Below are 22,465 nucleotides of genomic sequence, written 5' to 3' on the forward strand. Positions count from 1 at the left end.
CACGCACACGCACGAGCGAGCGGCAAGTGTGCAGGCAGAGCTCGTTTTATTCCTATCTCTCTCTCTCGCACGCGCAGGCAGCTTTCCACACTCCAATCGGCGGCCCGTATGAACGTGTTTGTGTATATATATATATATATATATATATATATATATATATATATATATATATATATATATATATATATATAGTGATACACGTACGCTCGCACCAACACGATATGTGCCGAGTAGCAGGCCTTCGAGGCTGCGATCGGCTGTGGCGCGCTTTAGTACTGGCCGCGCCGTCGTCGCGATCGGCGCACACTTCACGACGCATCTATACATAGCTATATACACCAGTGACCGACTTGATCCTTCTTGTGTACATGCTGTACTGCGAGAACAGCTGTCAGTGACGCGCGCTCACCCACACACGCGCGTGCGCGAAATAAGCGCTCGGATCGACGGCGCATTATCGGCCGAGATAGCGATCTCTCTCTCTCTCTCTCTCTCTCTCTCTCTCAGTACGCGGCGGACGACCAGCTAAAATCATCGATCGTCGGGCTCACGCAGTGCTGATTAGTGCGCGATCGACGACCAAATAAGTGCGAGTTTTCCAATTTGGTGCTGTGTTGGAAAGACCGGTGGCTGCACCTTGTGTGACAACATACGTAGTGAATACAGTGTGCGGCTTCTCCTTTTTCTGCAGCCTGACCTGTACACAGCACGTTCATATTGCGCGCACGTAACTGTTGAAAGACGGAGATAGAGAGCAAGAGAGAGCGGGAGAGAGATAGAGAGGGACGAAGGAGAGGAACGAGTTCAAGAGTCGCGCTCTTCGGTACGCTGGTGGGGGGATCTACTGCGCATGCGCACCGCGCTCCAGACTGATAGACCGGCGTGTGCGCGCGCGGGTCGTGATGGCAATTTGCAAAGGCGCTTGATAAGAAGTGAGTGTGTTGCTGAGACAGGTCGTACAGGTTCGTGTGACTCCGTGTGACAGTGTCATAGCGTACACGTACAGATCTCTGTATTATTGTGTGTGCGAGCGACAATTCGAGCGCACACGTGCCGTGTACTTCTGCTGTTTTTTCTCCTCGTCTTCTTCTCTCCAGCTGTACTCGATGTCGCGTGGATTGGCTCGAGCGCTGCATCTGCAGACTGCAATCAGCGGATTCTGAAGGTGAGAACATCTCAATACACACACTTTACCGACATAAGAGCGATTAGACAACGATGACGCGCGCGTCAGCTCGCGACGTATAAACAAGTTTTTAGAGGTAGGTATATCTATCCGACACGCTGCGCGTCTCGATAACAGACCGACCGTATCGTCCGTACGTATATGCTTAAAAATGCGGTGGTGTACCTGCGTGCGCGAATGAAAAAAAAATAATTCATCGTGACACATGTTGCTTAGCGTTGTATAACCGCGATAAATGTCAATTCTGTTTGGTAAATATGTAGGTCAAATCGAGGATGCGGCACGTGGGTATCTCGCTATAATAAAGGATCGCGCGTTATGCCAAATATTCGAATTTTCGATGCATCCACGCGCGGCGCTGGAACTTTCTCTCCGATTATACGCCCCAAGGTTTCAATTTTCATACACGCGAAAGATGCAGAAGCCTTGGAAGGAGAGATACACTTTCGTGAAACGCTCGTCGATTATTTTTAATGCGCGCCGTGCGTGTACCTTATCGGTGCTTATTTATTTTATTTAATTTTTCCAGCGCGAGTCAGAAATAATAACAATGTACTCGAACGACCAACTGGCGTATACTGCTTATTTAAGATATCGATGAATTAGTGCTCTCCCCCGCGATACTTTTGCGAGCTAAGGTAACGTCAACTTTAAAAAACTAAACTAAATTTAGCGGACAGCTTCATATTTTATTAGGTAAACAATTATACGACGCGTAGCCATCTCGAAAAAGAGGTTACGCATTCTATTCTCGCCGGTATAATCACCGCCACTCATTTATCTCTGACGAATTAGATGCTCCTCGTCTCGTCTCTCGTCATATTATCGCGTCGACGATCGTGGTTAGCGTTTTCGGGTACATGTGTCTCGCCCACGCGGGAAGGTAAAAAAAAAAACTGTTAAGTCAATGTTTGTCCATAAGCCGGCAACGAATCGCATGACCGTGGCACTGCGGGTGTATGTAACTGATAAAAAAAGCCCACCGAGTACTTATACACGTTTTTTTCTGTGTGTACCATGCGCTCTTCATTATTCGCCGCGCGCGCGCGCGCGCGGCTGATATAACGCCTTGACGGTCGAAGCAATTAATTTTCACGAGTCACAAGTTTCGCGATGCGTGTGCGTGTGGCTACACGATAAATCTACTTATCTGAGCATATTAGCCGAATATGTGCGTGCAGGAAAAACGGCGAGATTTTTTTCGGCCGCGCGGAAAACATTGTGTTATAGCGTTCGGTTGTTTTTTTGGCAATTAATTACGACGGCTAACGAGCGAGATAAGGTGATCTGTTTGCAGGATCGTTGTGCTCTTAGGCGATGCTCTATATGATTGCAAAATAGGACAGTAAAACTACTGAGCGATATAAGCTACGAGGTTACGTAAAGATTCATTTGCTCTGCGCCTTGTCTCTCGTTTGGTTTTGAATTGTTCGGATAAAGAGCCGTAACGCTTGTCAAGTCTGGTTCACAGTGTTTTTTGTAATTTAGAAAAACTTTACGCCAGTATAAGGGACTGAACAGTGCGTTGTTCTAAATCCAGTTAAAAATAAAGGGTTTCAAGTTTTACAACTTTGATAATACACGAAAGTACCCTGGTACAAACGTTAACAGTTAATAAGCTAAGTTTTGGGCCACTTAGCTAAGTTGTGGTTAACAATTTAAATAAATCAGAGTTTAAACATTATAAATGCATAGATATACACATTAACTCAAAATAAAACAGAACATTTGCTTGAATTTTTCAAATGATTGTTACGATCCAGAAATTGTAGAAAAATATCTTGCAATCGTGAAAAATCAAAATATTTGTAATACAACATGCAAACATTTTAATGCAAGAAAAAAAGGAAAAAACAATTTAAAAATAATACAGTGTTGGTATAATAGACACGCATCACTAAAATATTAGCAACATTTTGCTTTATTTTGTTACATTCAAATTTGATACTCGTTAATTTTCTACCAGGGTAGGTTCGGCGCAATGTCAAACTTCATTCTTCTCCGGCTTGTGAATGAGAGCGACGGTAAGCATCGCTTCTGTTCCATTCATGAAATAACACAGCCGGAGCTATCAAAAAAAGCAGTCGATTAACCTTTCGTCCCCTCTCGCGTATCAATGACAAAAGATACGGGCGTTTATTTAATCGCCGATATCGAAATATCTCTCTGCGCGCGGCTTCGATCTTTGTCGCCGGCGGATGCCGCGTAAAAATCAGCATGCGCTACGAAGAATTATACTTCGAACTGCTTCTAATTGATGATTCGGAAGAATTCCGCTATCCATATTTTTCCGCACTTCCGTCACTCCTCGGTTTTCGCCCCTTGACTCTAAATAAAAATCGCCTGTGCTAAAAATAATCCTCCCGTCTCATATCCCAACCACAACAGAAGAATTTCCTCTCCTCCCAATAAAAACTTTCATTCATCCCGCTCGCGCGAGACATTCCCTCGTGTATAAATAACGTAGATTTCTTTCGTCTCTCTCTCTCTCTCTCTCTCTCTCTCTCTCTCTCTCTCTCTCTCTCTCGCGAACTAATCGTTCTCCCGAAATTGAAACTCCCGCCGTACAAGCTTCCAGCGAATACAAGACGTCGCGTCGCGCCTTTTTCCGTGTCTCTCTGTGTATAATTGTTGCGGCTGTCTCTCTATAGCTAAGCTTGCATCGGTGTATAGCGGCCTCTAAAATTAGCCGTCGGTCTTTCACGCCTCAGAGAGCTCGATTCGCGTCGGCGAGAAGCGCGTGTATATCTGTCGGAAGAATCCACAGACACATTAAGAGAGAGAGAGAGAGAGAGAGAGAGAGAGAGAGAGAGAGAGAGAGAGAGAGAGAGAGAGAGAGAGAGAGAGAGAGAGAGAGAGAGACGAACAGAGTAAACAGAGAATTTGGAAGGAGTTGGAAGCGCAGCAGCAGCAGCAGTCGCGTGTGTGTGTGTACGTGTGCAGGGAAAAAGATTGATACGTCTTGACTGAGTTACAATGGTCAATTTGGAGTGAGCGCAGAGAGAACTTGAGTGTTACATGAGCTAACGAAAATATCCGGATGCCAAGATTCTTGGCGAATAGCTGTCTCTCTTTCTCTCTCTTTGCGTCTCCGTATTACGAATAAACGAGTAAATGGTTTGAAATTTTCGTACGAACTCGTTTATAACGGGCTGGTATCAAAATATTTTGATCTGAAAATTCGACAAGAATGTCTGCAATGCAGCTGCGTGTGCACTAAGATTACCTGGAGTTTGATGATAAATTAACTTCGTTGTACTGCGCAGTGCGATGAATTGCGATCGATAATTACATACCGATCCTCGATTCTCGAACCGATTTTCTTCAACGCTCGCGAGAGCAACTGCGCAAAAAATCTTCAAACGAGAACTGAATAGCTGACGTTTCACCAGACGTCGCATCCTGATCTGGAATCCAAAAGTTCAAGAACATGTAGATACTGATAAGCATATTTGATACACGTGGGAGTACAGCTGATAACGAACTCCGAAATCTCGTGTGCTTGCTCGAGAGACGAGAATCGCTGGATATATTGCAACTATGTGTTTGCTCTTGTCCTCCAGGTCGGAATCGTAGCTCTAATGGGAAAGAATAGCAAATAATGATCTGATAATACAGGAAAAGTTTAGGGTAATCATCGATGGATTCGAATTAATTTTTCGCGAAACAGTGTCTTATTTGCATATACACACATTATGTAACAGCGACGACCAGTATGAAGTGGGAATATTGTTATTGCATGAAAATTGAGTAAAAAATTTGTTCGCGGTATAAGTAGTAGTTATTCTTTACTCGTATAAAAAATTATCACCAGAGTCGTGAAAGAAACAGGTCCAAACTGGTTTTTTGAGTCGTCACTTTTCCAGGCGGTCCAACACAGCAAAAAGGTTTAATTGTGTCCCAATACGGAAACGCACTCGAATGTACAAGTATACGGCCTCTGGGAGAGCCAAGTCAAATAAGAATCAGAAAGAAGAGAGGCGTGAGCCGGAATTTCGAACACACGGTAAATTTAAATGCGGATATAAATAGCCGTCGATAATTTGAATAAAGGACGCATTATAAAGTCGCCGTTAAAATAGAGTAGTTTTCAACAGACACCGATCGAAGAGATTCTGTCTTTCGATTTCGAGTGAAATTCGCAAACAAGACACTTCGCGAATTTCGTTCGCTAACTCCACGTCAGTCGCGTAGAGAGACGGCAATATAGAAGCAAAAAAAAAAGCCGTCGGCGTGTGTACGAGACTCCCGGTGGCATTGACTTTTTTATGCACGCGCGCGAATATTAAGTAAGAACTTGATCGACTGCGCCACTTCTGCTGTCAGGGCGAATTTTGCAGTAAATACGACGAGTTGGTGGATTTTCGCCGACGCGTAACATTGACCCTGTATATATGTACACTTGCACCTATATTGTAAAGTAAAACATAGAAGCTGCATAAACACAAACGAGAATTTTTCTTAAGGTCGTCCCCCTCGCTCTTTTGTTTAAATGTCAGTGCTAAAAATGCACCGAGAATTTGCGACGGTGGGAACGGGAGCCTCTTGTGTTGAAGCGTTGACATTTTGACACTCGGCTTTACATAACGGCCCGCGCAAGTCAAAAGTGATCTGAAAAATCGAACAATAGTAGATACTCGCATGCACCAATCTGACGACAAATCAGCCGCTGGATGTTCGTTATAAAGGAATATTTCATATTTTATAGCGGTACATGCTCGATGTGCGGCAGTGATATCCATATATGCTAATGAACGGCTCTATGCACGAGTGCCATAGTCAACGCGTCGGAAATCTCTCGGAGCTCGTTCCTCGCGAATCCGATATTTTTATGCTGTAGAATAAAAAAAAAACGTTTTTTAGAGTTCCTAATTGGCGGCGTCATTTGTATAATAGCGAAATCGATTACGTATCGGGTCTTCAATACCGAAGCTACATAACGTACACTGGCACGTATTATCCAACTATAAATAGCTCGAAAAACACATCACACACGGAGAGAGCGATATCGAGCCGGCGTTGAAATAATAAATCATTTCATAAAGTTATTAGCAGCGCCGATAAAGAGAGATATCGCGGCGGTAATCTCAAAAACACGCAAAGATCGCCGACAGGTTATTTCCATTTCTCCAGCGTTGAGCTCTCGAAACGGGCCTAATAAAATTCCGATGCAACGCTTTGAAAAAAAAATTGCCCTCCCTTAAAAACCTACTTAAGTCCCGCGCTTCTGTCGCGAAAGCGCTAATCAAGTTTCTCTCGGAACGGGAATCGCTTCAGCGCAAAAAGAAGAGAGCGAAGAAGAAAAAATGCAAGCTTACGCGCGTAATTGTAAATAAGGCGAGAGAAACTTCAAAAATCGACAAAGACAGAGAGAGAGAGAGAGAGAGAGAGAGAGAGAGAGAGAGAGAGAGAGAGAGAGAGAGAGCGAGGGAGCTTGAGAGATTACGCACGTAGACGATAGAAACAAGTTTTACCGGTTCACAATTAATATAAATACACACACGCATACGTATATACACTCGAGACTCTCGTACGTCTCTTCATTATACATGCATATACGCGCGCGGCTCTCCTATATGTCTATCGCTCGCTGGCTGTCTCTTACTCCCTCTCTTTCTCTCTCTCTGTCTCTCCGGAGCGTCGAATTCACAATCAGCAGTAGACGGCATCAGTCGCGAGAAGGCCGTCGATCGATCGCGCGCGCGCAGCTCTTTCTCCCTCTGTCTCTCGATCGTTCTCGGATTTTTCTCTATCCTAAAAGAGAGAGGGAGATTCTTTTAAATTCGCTCCTTTTTCTCGCGGATGGTCCACGGACTGTCGCCGATTTCTCGAGTGTCGTCGTTCATGACGAGAAGCGTTTGTGCGCCGACTCTGTGGACTTGGAGTGTAAATTGATAATCTGTGTTGATGAGGACTACTGGATCTTGTCTCTTTGGTAATTGAGGATTCACAGTGAGGGATCTTGTTTTCTTCGTGGACTAGTTTTGCGCGAGTGCGAATTTTTCGATGCGGACCTTGTATTGTAATTCGCGAGATTCCGTCTGAGTGATAATGCTTATCAAAAGCGAGCTAGAGCTGTATGAAAAAGTGTCGCGACCTTAAAACACTTGAGTCAATAACGTACATATTGTGCTCGGCGTCGTGTGTGTGAGCCGAAATTTCAGATTTTCAAAATCACTGTACACAAAGAGATCGGTATATACACACGTCCACGGAATTATGTTGATCGGTTCGCTCGGACGGGCGAACTTTGTCGGACACACGGAGACATCGATTTATTTTTATAACCGGTACAATCTATATACCATCCACATGCAGTAGTTTAGCTACCACGCGCGTCGGCATCTGTTTACAGCGACTTTGAAATTTTGTTGTTCCGGCTTCGCGGCTTTCTGTATGGAAATTTCGACACGAGAGAGAAAGAGACGCGAAACGATTAAACAATATTGCACTGTAAACAATGTTTTTTTTTTTTTTTTTTGTCAAAGATCATGCCCACAGAAAAATTTGTATATTTTCACAGATGTTGCGCTCGACGACGGAGCCGCTCCAAAAAGCCGCGATACGCGATTAATCGTATTTTAATAAGGTCAAAAAAAGCACCGGCCTGTGGCAATGACTAAGCACACAATCAATTTGTATTTCTTATTTCCCGCACACTGAGAGGGGCTCTCGCTGAGAAAATAAATAAGCGTATACCGATAAACGCGGTGAGCGAGAATTCAAATTTAAAACGAGCGGGAACCGTTTGGAACGTCGAAATTTCGAAAACGCGGTTGATAAAGTACACATACTTACTCGGCTATGATCCGTGCGATTAATTAAATATTTTCTTTATCTCAAGCTTTATTTTAGTATATGTATATGAGAACAAAAACGCGTAAAGATAATTCGCCCGTTATCTCCGATACGCGCACGCGCACTAAGCTCCTCAACTATATTTCTGTTAAAAGAAAAAGGTTATAAGCTTCGGTGAATGCACGGAGAAGAAACAGATCAGCCTCACAGATGAAGGCTTACGGCAGTAGGCAAAATTTATTTACAATTCATGCGCGACTCTCTCGCCGCGGGCCGCATTATGCTTCGAAAGTTATACAGAGCCTGCTGCATCGGCGTCAACTCGTCGTTCTATTCTCTCTTTGTGCGAAACGTCCTGTGCGGATTCTCTCGAGCAAAACAATATTATGATAAAAAGACGGCGTCGTCGCCGTCGCCATTCAAAACAACCGAGAGAGAGAGAGAGAGAGAGAGAGAGAGAGAGAGAGAGAGAGAGAGAGAGAGAGAGAGATCGCATGCAAAGTAAACCGCGACGAAAGTTTACAAGTCCACTTCTCAAAGTTTGGAAGACGAGAGAAAGGAATTGTTTTTCCCAGCGACGATTTTTCGATAATCGGCTATAATTTCTCGACTTTTTCTTATTTTTGCACGTATACAGCAGATCTTTATCTCTCGGCTGGAATCAAAACTTGTTTGTCGCGGCGATGTGTATTATGTTTGCCCAGCTTTGAATACGTCGTATCAAAGGCAGACATTATCGCGTAACTCGTATGTGTTGTTCGAGACAAAAAAAAAAAAAACACGTGCTTGAATTTTTAATTTTTCTGCGAGAGAATTACGCGCGGCGTTGCAGCTTATAATTAATCGACGATGCGATGCTGCGCCCGAGGAGATGTCTAATGCTCGGCTACGTGTATATTTTCAGAAATGTGCGAGTCAGTGGAGGTGGCGCGAATATTGGACGTTAGTGGAACACTGCTGAATACGACCTGCCGGCAAAATAGGTGAGAGGATAAAATAAACACTAGAATAATAATATAAGCTCTTTAATTTATACGGCCCTGTTACACGCATCTGGGGCGTTGATCTTTTTGAGAGAAAACAACGGTTTTCTTTTGGCTTCTATTATATACGTGGGTGTAATGTAAGTTTATTTTCACAGCCCGTGTTTATTCCTCCGACGCTTTAATACACTAGCTTGGATTATTTTTTTATGAAAATGGTAGACATTCCTGCTTCACGTTCAAGTCTCGAGCACATGTTTCAGAAACTTGAATAAAGTCATAACATATTTTTATTAATATTTTCATGAAAAAATAAGCCAATAAATGCAAAGTAAATGTTTTGCACACCTCAGCGTCAAGAATCTCTCCATACATCTGTGTGTGTTTGGTCGATGATTCTCTCATAAAAGCTACCTTGGAACCGGATTTTTCAATATGAACTAGCCTCCGCGTATAACGAGATGATTGACAAACGACTCTATATTCCAAGGCCAGCTCGCGTATTACACCGGACAAGGTGTATCATCAATGGCTAATTCATGAAATCACACTATATAAATAAAATGGCCGAAATAATCGCCGAGATAAACTCATAGACGAAACTGCACACTTTCGACATTCCTCGTCGTGAGTGAACTATTAAAATTCCTCAAAGTGGGTCGACGTCCCCTCTGGCGGCACCATATATAAATAGCCTTTTTTGTAATTCAAATTCGCGTTATCCGCCAGAGCCTCAGCGTCGAATCGAATTAATATTTCACATAATCATCATAATAAAAATATCGCGCCATCGTGAGAATAAACATATGCGCGCAACGAAGTTCAATTGTCCGCGATCTGCATATAGGAGGAAAAAGAGGCTATATAGATTTGGTTATAATAACTTTATGGTAAACGCCGCGAACTTTCCTTCCCGGGAAACAAATTCGTCGCGCGCCACTATCGGCGTATAATATATATGAGCGTTGCACTTACATGCATGGTCTTCGTTAAAATCGAGAATTCCCACTGTTGCGAAATCAACGTGCAGAGATTAAGAAGAATTGCACTATCTCGGTTGCGGTGGTTAAAAATTCGGAGCAATAGCCGAGTATTCAGAATCTCGTAGATACTCGTACGCAGGGGAAGGTTTCTGTGATATTCTGGTAACGGATTAGATGCTGGGATTCCCCTGGCTCGGAGTTTCTGGAAGTGGCGACGATCGTTTTCCTTATATAAACACAAATTAGTTTAAAATTGACGCTAGTAGTGTCGATCAATTCACACGCGACAGCGTGTTCGACGCGCGTTCATAATTTCGAATCTCCTCGCTGGGTTCACTGGCGCAATTTTAAGGTCACCGAGTTCTGCGGTAATAGTGTGACAAAATTTTAATATAACGTGTCAACAGAGCGACTCACCGCGACAGGAAAATAAGCGCGAATAAAAATCGCGATAAGCGCCACTGAAAAAAAAAAAATCACTCGGTTGCAATCTCGGAACTCAATCTGTAGCTACTATAATAATCCGAGAAAATTCGTTCTTCCACACGCTTCATCACCGCTCGTTCGCACGCAAGCAAGCCACGGCTGATTGATTAAGTAATGTGCAGTTACTGCACGTGTTTCCTAGACTAGCTAGAATTCCTCGGTCTTTCTCAAAATTACCATTCCCCGCGCGTTCTCGTATGGACGCACACGAGCCTCGCAATCGTTCGGCTCTTCAACGGTTTTTGCTATTGACGTCAATGACTGAGCCGGTCTAGCTTCGGTAATGCACAGGATAGTCTCGATGATTATAAGTACCCACTCGTTGCAACACACTATACACGCAGGTATGCTCTCGCTTCTGTTTACGTATTTAGCGCGGCTAATCGAGCGATAACGAGGCCGAAAGTCGGTAATGCGTTTTTCTTCTCCCCGATGCAAGCTCTCCCACTGATTTTCCCCGAGGCATCAATTTCACTTGTCTCTTGCGATAACTTTGTTGCGTTTGCTTTTTTATCGCGGCTTCCTTTGAATTCCGGACTGATGAGCTTCGATAATCGGCGCCGCGGTTTCGATAAAAGTCGGTTCGGAAGGGAGAGAAAAAATTGAAAACGACGTAAAGACAAAATTATTGCCGGGAGTTAATGACGCGGGGAGGTGTATTTAGGCGTTTTTTACTGACATTGCGATGCGCGATGCATTTTTATGATTGCGACGGATACGTCGACGACGTGTGCAGGAATGTTTTGTACGCAGTGCCGAGCCGCGTAAAAGAACTTCAATTTGAGATATTACCGTGTGCGGCTCGCTAAAAGCCATTGGCTAATTACCAACCGAGTCGTAGAAATCTTTATTTATCTCACGCGGGTTGTCGTTGATATTCAGTTCAAAATCGCGCAGTTTTTCCCGCGAACGTATCACCAGCGCAAAAATATGACGAATAGTTTTATAACTCGCATTATACGAAAGGAGTATCGCAGCGGCTGGTTGTAACCAGTTATCGGCGTAGCTTGGAAATTGTTGCATACAAATGTACAATTAAAGGAATTACAATAATCATGAGGAAGTGCATAGGCTATTCCGATGTTGTTTTGCCAGATATTCCCTATCAATAACACGATCGTAAATAGCAAAAGCGCGAAAAAGCTTCGCGCGTGTAGTTGCCGCGTGTATCGGCTATTATACGAGGTAAAATGACGAAATCAATTACAACTTGCTAATGCTCGCGCAGTCATGATTAGCGCCGCGGCAATTGAATACTTACACCTGTCGTGAAAATGCTTAAACGCACAGTAACGTATGACATGACGCACATTATAATCGTCCGTCCATTCGCATTGCAGCGCATTAGCCAGTGCAGCAGTCTCGATCATGGCCAAGATCCGCATGGCAGAGAAGGTGGACTTGCCCAAGTCGACGTTGCTCCAGCCTCTGGATCACTACCTAGTCGAGAAGCGTAGCCCGAGCCAAGCCGTCAACATGGCCTCGAGCCTCGACAGCTCGCCCTCGAGCTCCTACTCCTCCAGTCCCGAGAACCGCAACCTGGACGACCTGATCGATAGCGTCCAGGGCATCAAGATCGTCAAGGGCGACAACATCGTCAACGACGACTCCCAGTCCTTCGACGAGGAATACCCGAGTGTCGAGTACAAGAGGGTGCCCTTGTCGACCGACGACGAGGATGACGAGGACGAGGACGACGAGGGTCTCATCGAACGCGGGCCCGTGAGACCCCAACTCCACCCGCTTAACAGGGCCAGACCCTACGTCGACTCGTCGGTCCACAGCTGGCCGAGTTCCGGCGTGAACCAGCCGAGCGAGAATTCGACCGACTACGATACCAGCGCCAAAGCCATCCTTACCGATCGCGAGTACAGGGAGAAGATCGACTTCTGCCTGGACAAGCTCTCGGACTCGATGAGTCAGGCCCGATCCGCCAGCAATTCTCTCTCTCCCGTCCACTCGGACTTTGGCGGAACTTCGTCCAGCTACTCGGTGAGTAAAGCCGTCGCTTTCGGGTATACGCGTGTTTTCTTATCGCTCAAGGAAACCGGATGAGGACCGGTATACCATATTATACCTACGCACACGCGCGTTTAAGAAAGGAGAACGATTCGGGATTCTTTTTTAGCGCGGCAAAAATAAACCTGCTTTTGTCGCGAGAGAGCCGACGATAAGACCGCGATGTGCATCGGTGTAAAGCCTGGCTGACGTAGTAGAGGCGGCCGATGACGGCATGAAACCCGTATTACGCCGCGTTATCCTACAGATGCGGCGCGAGATTTCGCACTTTCCTAGCTACACGAGGAAAAACTACGCACCCGATCGATCCTCGAGCCTCTGCATAGGATTGAAATATTTTAATCGTCGTTACGCGATCGGTTCGTGCGTAAGCCGTCTCATCCTTCGAGAGTACGAGCCTGCGGATCGAGGATGTAAACCCGCTTTTAAAACTGCCGTGTCTATATTTAGACGCGTTCGACAAGAATTTAAACAGTCGGTTTTTTCTCTTTTCTCCCGTTCCATTAATCCCTCCGAGTAAACACCGTGGATTATTAAAACGCATCTGGATGAGCATAGGTGAGCGTTGAATTGTTCCCACAGTGGCGCCACCTTCCGCGAAAGTTTAACGAGCTTATTTATACGAGATAGGGAGAGAGATAGGGAGGTATAAAAATAGAACTCCCCGAAGGTTAAACATGGTTCGTAAAAATTTTTAAAAAGATTTCGCGCAGGGAAAAGTGCCCGCATTTGCGGTTCGATAAGAGCATTGTCTGCGTCAGTCCAGTGACCGCAATAAATACACTAATAACTCACGGGAGACCGAGATACATCCTCCATAAACTGCGGAAAGCGTAGATAGCGTAAACGCGCGAGATGATCGAAACGAGTGTTTTATGCGAAAAAGTGCCTCGAGCCCGATCATGTCAGATCGGCGTAATTCTTTTATCGTTAACTTCATCCGGGAATACCGATTATTCTGATAATATTACAATTGCACAAGCTTCGCGGCACGCGTGGGTACGTCGAGCTTTGCGCGGGAAATTCCAATTTCATAATTCTAATAAAAGCTCGTTCTCGGTCACCAGCCACCGCAACAGCAGCAGCAGTGGTCACCAGGAGGCCAGCGCAGCAACGGCTCGTCCTGTTTCGTGCCCTCGATCACGGTCTGCGACTCGGAGACGTCCCTGCTGGAGATTCTCTCCCGCGGTGGTTTCCAGCCAGCCCAGGCGTCCAGGACACCGGAGTACAACAGCGGCGCCAGCGTGGCCTCTTCGTCCATGGCGTGTGCCTCGGACAACTGGCCAGACTCGCCGGCCAGCAGTTACAACAACTGCACGACCTCGGCTTCGAGACCCGACAGTCGCTCGTCCAGTCGAGCCCAGTCGCCCGGTTCGAACAACGGATGCAACGGAATCTCCTTCCTGAACGTTTTGGGCAGTCCCTGCATGGAGTCGCCTCAGGTGAGAATCATGCTAAGATACGCCTTTGTGACTGGAGGACTTTACACGAGGTGTGGTACCAACCGGTTTCCGCATCACGAGACCGGGTCAATTTTTTTTTTTTTTTGTATATTACCATCCGGAAGGTAATGTAGTCGATTCGAGTGTGAAGAGACTTTTTTATTATTCAAGTGTGAGTCGAAATTTACGATCGAGTCGCTGGAATAGAGGATGATAATTGTCGGTAATGAATTTCAGATCCCCGGGAGAATCGCCGCTTGAATTTGTTTACATATCTATAGAACCGATGTCATCCGATGCGACGCGACGCATAAATTACAGCCTTTTGAAGTAAAGTAACAGTTTATTCATTATTACGCTGTAGAGCGTTGATACCTACTTATTACTTAAGTATATAGCTAGAATCTAATAAAGTAAAGAGCTGCAAGACAGCCGCTTATTTATGGGTAGTTTATCTTGAAGCAGGTAGTAAAAAGCGCAATTACAAACATACAGATGTCAACGGGTAGACGCGAGTTCGCAAACGCTGCCGCTACTTCATGTAGCGATACGCTTTTCCGAAAACGGACGCGTTACCGATCGTAGATTACGATAAATGCCTCCGATGATTTCCAATGTTATAAGCATTATTTGAAGAATATACTCTAGCCTTTGCAAGATTTTCGAAGAACAGAATACAGCTTTGTACGTGATTTTTATGACTCGCAGTAAAATTGCAGCCAATCACTGTTTCATGCAGAACGACTAATCTTTACAACCGGTCAATGTTCACTTTTTTTGTCAAGTTATAGCTTGAGTCTCTAGTTAGTGGAAATGTTTGTAGCAAGTTTCGATTTTAAAACAAATTGACGCTTCAACGCTGAGCTTTTAGCAGCTATATAAGTGATCTGAAAAAAGCTATTTTTATCGTAATTATAATCGGGAAGAACGTGGATTCACAAATTAAGGATCACCAGATACCGGCTAATGCATGCACAAAAATCTTGTTAAATTTTCATGAGTTCGAGCTGAATAATTTGAGTATCCTTTTCGACACAAGCAGGCCTATGGCGTGAAGCATGCAGTCTACATTCAATTTTTTTACGTTTATTAAAAAAAAGATATATTTTAAGTAAATATATGCAAATGCAGGGGCTTGCAAATTTCAGAACTATGTTACAGTGATCTACGCCCCGATAATAAAAGTGAACAATCCTATCTTCTCGCATATAAATATTTGACGAAGCCTCACCAGAGTCCGCAAAGATTTCTTTCAGACTCGTCAACTCTTGCGGAAACATTATCGCAATATCAACAAATAGCCGTTGCCACATCCCGAGCATTCTGCACATCAAAGAAGCCACATTCACGAGCAAACCTCGTCAGTTCCATTCTTCTCTCGAAGCCCAACGGCAAACATAAAGTGACGTTCACGATCTGTCGCAAGCACAAAGAATCGCGAGTTAACGAGTCGATTCGATTCGTCTGGACACCACACTCTTTCTCGACGCGTCAGTGACTGTGCTCGCCAATTTCCGGGAAACGCATACAACAAAACCGCAATGGGATTCCTACCGCGAGCCATTGCTTCTCTCCTTCGCTCCTTTGTCGCACGCACTTTTCAGATAGCGCATATAACCAAGCTTGAAACACTGGACTTTCCGAGACCGATGTGTATCCTAACTTAGTGGCGCTTCCGTTTCCTTTCCTATTTCACCCGCACGGCGGTTCCGTGGATGCGGATGTACACTTGTTGCTTCAGTGTTTTTGCGCCGCCCGAGGTGCTGGAGCTCGGTTTCTGGTGCTTAGTGGATCGGAGTATCAGTGCGCGACTGAATCAGCGACGATGTATCTTTTATCGGCCCGACCGAGCTGTCTGGTATAAGACTTTGAATAGGTAGTGCGTATGTATAGGTGCAAAATAAAAATATTTCGTTATAGCTGTAAATAAGCCGTAAATAATGGCACACCGACATCAACAGATTGTTTCAATCGAGAATCCGCGCATTCAGCTTCCGCACATCACCGCGTTAATCGTCGGTCTAACAATGGATCCTAACGAGAGCCATCAACATTCTTTGCCGCAGGTTTCGCCGCAGAACTTCCGCTACCTCCAGAGACCCTCGTCGTCGTCCTCGTCGTCTCAGTCCTACTGCGAGACCCCGAGCCCGGCGAACTACCAGAATCCTCTGGAGCAGCAACTGGAGGAACAACTGGGCAACCACATGATCTCCCAATTGCCGGTCTACCACACCAGCTTCGAGTCCTCGGACACGATCGTCAACGACAGTCGTGAGTTGCAACTGCAGCTCGTCGAGGAGCTCATCCGCAGCGATTGCGAGCAGAACAAAGAGGCCCAGTCCTGCGACATGCAGGTCGTCCCGAACTGCGGAACCACGACTCCCGGTTGCAGCACGAATAACTACACCACCTCGCCGACTACCCGAGACAACAACTACCCGACTTCTCCGAGTTGTAGCGTCAACAACTATCCAACTTCTCCGAGTTGTAGCGTCAACAACTATCCAACTTCGCCGAGTTGTAGCAGCAAAACCTTCACGCTGACGAGTAACCTCCAGATAACGCCTCCTAATCCCTCGCCGACCTACATGGAGAACCACGACCCGCACGACGATCTCACAAAGACGTTGCTGAAGTTCGTCGGCGGTGAGCAAACCCTGGGAGGCCAGGAGAAGAGGTGGCAGGCTGACGCCAGGTCGACTTCCACCACCTCCGGCTACAGCAGTAGCAGCAGCAGCAGCGAGCCCTGGAAGGGCTGCGAGAACAGCTGCTTGCAAACGGACCAGCAGCAGGCCAAGAGCAACTTCTTGGGAAGTGCCAGCACCTCGCCCAGGCCGCAACAGCAGACGGTGAGAGACTCGAAAATCAGCTCGATCAAGGTGTCTAAGAGTGTTCGATACCAGAGATTCACGGTTTCATCGTTTTTCCAGCTGTACCAACAACAGCAGTGCGTCCAAATGAACAGCACGCTGGGAAGTGTGGAAAACATACAGTACCCGTCGACGAGCGTGGACGCGAGGAGGAACTCGTGGAAGGGCTACACGGAGACGAGTCCCATGATGAGCAGTTCCAACGGCGTCGGAAGTAGCTTCAGCGAGTTCCAGATCCCGGAAACGGTCACGTCTTACAATTGTCAACGATCGAAGAGGTGAGTATCGTGTAAAATTAGAAATTGAATAATACCCGATAAACTGTATCTGCGCGCGCGCGCGTGCATGTTATTCATCGCGCTGGCGCGTATACGTAAATGACAAAGTTCGTTTTTGCTATCGCGATTCCAGCCTTCGGAACGTTCTAGAAGCTCGCGGAGTTGCGTAATCGATCGGTATTTGTAAATACAAAACATATAGCTTTAGATAATCGTCTATACTGCTAACCCAGTTTCTTCGGGCTTTCTATTGCAATTATGCGTTAATAAAAGAAGATGCGATGCGATGACTTTGACACGTGTCTTTTATTTCAATGCCTCTGGATAAACTAGTTTTCCAATGTTTATTTTTTACGCGTAAAATATAATTGTGTTACCCAATCGATACGGCGTTATCGGCCAATTATCAGAGCGATCACGCAACGAAATAACCGCCGTCCACGGCTATACGAAACTCGTCGGTATGAGAGAGGAAAAGTCTGAAGAAAAGCCATTTCTCTCCGACAGCTCGAATCACAGCGTGAGCAGAACTCACAGCGGGGGTTGTCTGGTGGAGGCGCGCATAGCCCCGTGGCCCTCCTTAAACCTGCCGAAGACACGGGCGAGCGAGAGGCTGAAGGAAAACACGACTCCCGAAGCTGTCCAGAGGGCGATGACGAAACTTCTGAAGACGCCGATGCAGGAGCTCACTCACGCCGACACCGACGGTGACACGTGAGTCTTTTACGTATACACATACAGACACTACTGTTGCCTCTTGTCCTCTTTAGCTCTCGAGTGTAAACAGGCGAGCGATCGATTGGCGCTTCATTTTCCGGCGCGCGAGGGGCGCGTCTTTGGGAAATTGCTCGTTCAATATTTGCTTCCCGCGTGCTGTATATTGACGGAACTCGTCGGCCAGATTTTTTCGTAATATTCGTGGCTTTTATCGGGCTGATTGATTACCCAATTAGTCGAACGAGGAAAAAAGAAGAGTCGCCAGGGTGTCGTTGAATAGTGATAAACTGAAATTTTAGAAATTTGCATGCCACATTCACTTGCCCGACGCCGAAAACAATCGTATACGTTTGCAGACACACCAAAGGTTATTCCGAGCCGACCCGTTGCTCGTGTCCCTACGTGCGTATAACGACGGTTTTTAAGAATTAATATGCATATAATACCAAGTTCCTCGTCGTAACGTTCTCTTACGTTTTTAAAGTTGTTTTTCTTGGGCCGACGGTGATCGAATTCGTTCGATATTCCTCGTATTCGTTGCTGTCGAAACGCCGCGTGACGATGAGGTGCACGAACTTATATACGCATAATGCGCAGATGTGCATAAAAAATGCATATTATCGACAATTATATGAGGGACGCTTACCGGTAATCTCTTTTCTGAGAGCGAGTGATTTCGTTAACGACGTTTGACGCGAAACTGTACGTAGTGTTACGTCTATAATGAATTCACGCATTGACACAATTTTTATTGCCGAGATGAGCATGGAGAGGGAGCTTTAAATACTGCTTTTGATTAAAGCCGAGTAGAGAGTCGCCTTTGAGCCGAGAAATTTGCAATGCCCTTTCGTAAAGCGGAGTGGGAGGCTCCGCGAGATATCAAAAGAATTTCCCTCGGGACGAGTTACACTTTTCTCGTCTTTTTGCTGAAAATTACTCGCTCGACGCCTTGGATTTTCCAAATTGCGACCCACTTATTCTATAACAAGATACTATATTAATCAATTTAATCGTAATACCATCTCTTCTTTCAGGATGCTCATGTGTCTCGTGGGCAACCCAATGGAGCTCGATAAGAAGCTGGCCTACCTGGTACCTCTGGTGGAGCGTCTCGGGACGATAGACGGCGCCCTGACGATGCTCAACAATCGAGGCGAAGACGCCCTTTATGTCGCTGCCATGAACTGCAGGCACAAGCCTTACGTCGTCGGATACCTTGCGGCAGCATTTCTACAGAAGAACATCGACATCGCGAATAGAACCTATCGAAACAAGGTTGGTGAAAACGTGAGTTGAAGATAATTTTTCACAGAAGCGATGTTTTCTAAGCGTGCAATAAGATTTTCTCGTAGATAGAAGTTAGCGCACGTGATTCGCGCTTAATGCGTATAATCGTCGAGATAGGCGGCCTATCTGCATAAACAAATCGTTACAATTACAAAACTGGAAAGTACACGCGATAGTTGCATAATTAAGAATCTTGATAATCTATACTCTCGCCGGCGAGATAATCGCTTTTCCACACGGCAAATAAGAGTCGAGTATATTTCAAGCGAGCTCTTCCGAGAATCGCCATGTGCAGAGCTGCAAATTTGTACGAACCTTGATAAAAAGTGCTAATTCCAGTACCGGAAAAGTCCGCGCGATGCGACAGCGTCTCTCCTTATCGCGAAACCGTCGAACGCGTCGATTTGACATTGTGAGCCTTTCTGATAGCGGACGTTGGAAAATCCCAACTATGAGCGATTTTTTGTCTCTTCTTCTCCGTATAATTAATTGGAACAGTATCATATAATACGTGTCACGTGACCGCTGTTAATTGCGACGCTTCAATAATTCATCGGTCGCATTTTCCAGGGGATTCCTGCGTGCGTATAAAGAGTCCTGAGTGAAAAACAGTGTAACTCCACAGGCATTAGTATGGCTCATAAGTATTTATTTCGTTTTCAGGGAGACACACTGGTGCACTTGCTGGCAGCCAAAGGTGACAGTCACGGTGACGTTCTCGCCGAATTACTTTCACTCAAAACTGCCGAGGGGAAGCCGGTCTTCGATCTTTCCAGACGCAATTATGACGGTAAGTCGGCGCGCGCCTTATACAGACTATAAGGAATGAGAGAGACTTTTACCTGAGAATTGCAGTCGCTGTTGTCGAATATCTTGTTTATGGATCTGAATACGATTAACTGTCCAAAAATTGTGTAGTTTGAGTCTGCGAACGGTCAATGCAAATATCAGCAGAATCGACTGCAAATAAATTTTAGCAAAGTGATAATCGATTTTTTTACGAAACGATGTTTATAGGTAGAACAGCCCTGCACGTAGCGGTGGAAACGCACGTGTACCACATGGCGTTGGCCACGACAAGACTGCTGCTGGAGAACGGCGTGGACCCGATGATAAAGGAGGGCAAATGCGGCGATACCGCGCTGCACATGGCCGTCGCGCTCACCTGCGATCCCGCCCTTGTCGCGGTAAGATTATCTTCCCACTTCTCGCAATTGTGTTATTCAATGAAAAACTTTCACTCAAACGACCGAATCTTTCATTTCCTCATCACAGACGCTGACGAATCACAAACAAGGCGCGCAATCAGTGGCCGTGGAGAACTACACGGGCAACACTCCGTTGCACCTGGCAGGCGCCATAAACGAGCGCACGACCATCGAGCGACAAGCCCACATCTGCAAACTCCTGAAATTAGCCGGCGCACATTCGAATCAGCCGAACCGGCAGGGCAAGACTGTCCTGGCCCTCGTGGCAGCCGACCGCAAGGAGATGATCAAGAGAGTCTTCAACGGGAAGTGTTAGCCATAACAGTGTGGGTCGTGACGCCAAGGACTTTTGTAATATTTTGTAAATAGAGTATATTGAGCGCGGACGTGGTGTGAGTGTGTAAAAACGAGATTTTGTAATCGAGAAGATTTTTTTTTTTTAGAGGAGACGATGAGCGTTGAATTGTATGCATTTATTTAGGGTCTAATCGTTAAGCACTATGTACAACCGCGACGTTGTTTTCTTTATTTTTTACGCCTTTTCTAAGTTCGCGCGCGCGCGCGTATTTTTTTTTATTCGACAGAGCTGCGAGAGTAATTGCGAAGATGAAAAAACTGATTTTATTTATATACGCGTAATTGTTTTTTTCTTCGATTGCGATACAATTTGTACACAACCAGAGTTACGTTTATAGAGTTTGTCTATTAAGTTTCTGTTAAGTTTGATTCTATTTTAAATGAATTATCGGAGTTAAGGAAGGTTTACACGTTGAAAAAAAAATTGTTTATTATTGTTAGCGACTAACCGCGAAGAGCTGCGAGAGCTGCGACGGCGACGATGCGTCTTGGGCTTGTACTTATATGACATTAGCGCGATAGAAAACGCTGATGCGTATGTAAATTCGAAGGAAAATTCTGTAAATACGTTGAAAGCACAATCAAAACACGACTATTTATACTTAGGCGAAAATTCGAAAGCTTATTCCACCAGAATAACGTTCTATAATATATGTAGTAAGAAAAACTGGTCTTTCAAATCTTAGTGTTAGATAAGCATATTTCTGGTCTTTAGAAAAGACACTTTTAATCCTAATACGGAGCAATATCAAATACGTAGCTATGTAAGCTTAACAACGAAGTCCACGCGTACCTACCTACGAATATATCAAACGTAACACTGAGTATTTTCGTCATACGATACTTTGTTCATTCTCGCGTCAATGGAGGAAATACAATGCCTTCGGAATCGTACAATTTATCTATATACACATTATACGTCTTTTTTATACGTATATAATAATTATATCGTATGTATCTAAAATCTCAGATTGATTTGTAAGTACAGAGTTGAATCAAAATTTGTGATAATATATGAATGCATATATTCTGTTTACCTATCGTTATATTTTATACAAGTTGTATTGTATAAGTATGTTTTTAAAGTTATATGTATTATTTGTACATAAATAAGAATACCATTTAAAAGTTGCTGCATTGCATTGAATTCATTCAAGTTTCACGATCCTAAAATCATCTTTTTTACGAATCAGAAAAAAAAAATTAATTCATAAATTATTATTTTAAAATCATTCGCCTATAATATACCTATATCTATCTCTGACGTCTATATATGTAATAAAAGCCCGCGTGCGCGCAGTAAGTACACGGAATCACCGCCAGGTGGCGACTTACGCAATACACCAAGGAAATAATCCACTAGTAAATCATCGCCTCAGACTGTATATAGCCAGCTGGCAAAGCCTTCGCAGTCATTCCTTCGCCGACCTTCGGTGAAGTAACAGTAGAATCATGCAGTTATAGCATGAGCGGCTCTATTTTATGAGGCCTAGCGCTGCCCAGCGCTGGGCCAGGCCCGGCGGCTAGCTGGGCCAAACAGTTATTCCAAAAAATAATTCCTCCCCTCCACAGCGAATCATCGCGGCAAAAAGCTGCCATTCATCATCCTTACACACCCCCTCGAAAAGCTCGAGCTCGAGCATATGACTCTCGAGTATATATACTATAACATCCCCGCCGACCCCTACACGGCCTATTCATCGAGCAACCAGTGGAAAAGCTGCGATTCACGCAGCGATGAGCCTACAACAACGGCATCCCTGTATTTAGTTCGCGATAGACGATAGAGTAGCAGCGGTAGCATAGTGTGTATATGGGGAAAGCTTCTGTGCATGACGCGAATATAGCGGG

General features: G+C 45.0%; 1 protein-coding gene across 7 annotated transcripts; it reads left to right on the forward strand.

The window, feature by feature from the left end:
* Window positions 1-268: 268 nt before the first annotated feature.
* On the forward strand, window positions 269-21,745 carry LOC100679080. Of its 7 annotated transcripts, none has more exons than XM_008217361.4 (11): window positions 269-1,165; window positions 8,889-8,967; window positions 11,777-12,428; window positions 13,523-13,897; window positions 15,964-16,746; window positions 16,828-17,045; window positions 17,553-17,759; window positions 18,797-19,049; window positions 19,713-19,839; window positions 20,067-20,236; window positions 20,325-21,745. In XM_008217361.4, the coding sequence occupies exons 2-11, from the start codon at window positions 8,891-8,893 to the stop codon at window positions 20,571-20,573; spliced, it is 3,111 nt and encodes a 1,036-aa protein (XP_008215583.1). In that variant the 5' UTR covers window positions 269-1,165; window positions 8,889-8,890; the 3' UTR covers window positions 20,574-21,745. The 7 variants fall into 7 exon arrangements, with proteins under 7 accessions (XP_008215583.1, XP_032451651.1, XP_031776624.1 ...); XM_032595760.1 differs by having other exon boundaries at window positions 18,797-19,037; XM_016981229.3 differs by lacking the exon at window positions 269-1,165 and adding an exon at window positions 6,856-7,121 and having other exon boundaries at window positions 20,325-21,605.
* Window positions 21,746-22,465: the final 720 nt, after the last annotated feature.

Source organism: Nasonia vitripennis, chromosome 1 (assembly GCF_009193385.2).
Source record: "Nasonia vitripennis strain AsymCx chromosome 1, Nvit_psr_1.1, whole genome shotgun sequence".
NCBI lineage: Eukaryota > Metazoa > Arthropoda > Insecta > Hymenoptera > Pteromalidae > Nasonia > Nasonia vitripennis.

What these genes read in the sequence shown, in the direction of transcription:
- LOC100679080 (XM_016981229.3), top strand. Translation starts at nt 7,094, where the DNA reads ATGAGGACTACTGGATCTTGTCTCTTTG. An exon ending in ACGACCTGCCGGCAAAATAG is followed by an intron (nt 8,968 to 11,776) that starts GTGAGAGGATAA and finishes TTCGCATTGCAG; the next exon opens with CGCATTAGCCAGTGCAGCAG. An exon ending in CCAGGCCGCAACAGCAGACG is followed by an intron (nt 16,747 to 16,827) that starts GTGAGAGACTCG and finishes TCGTTTTTCCAG; the next exon opens with CTGTACCAACAACAGCAGTG.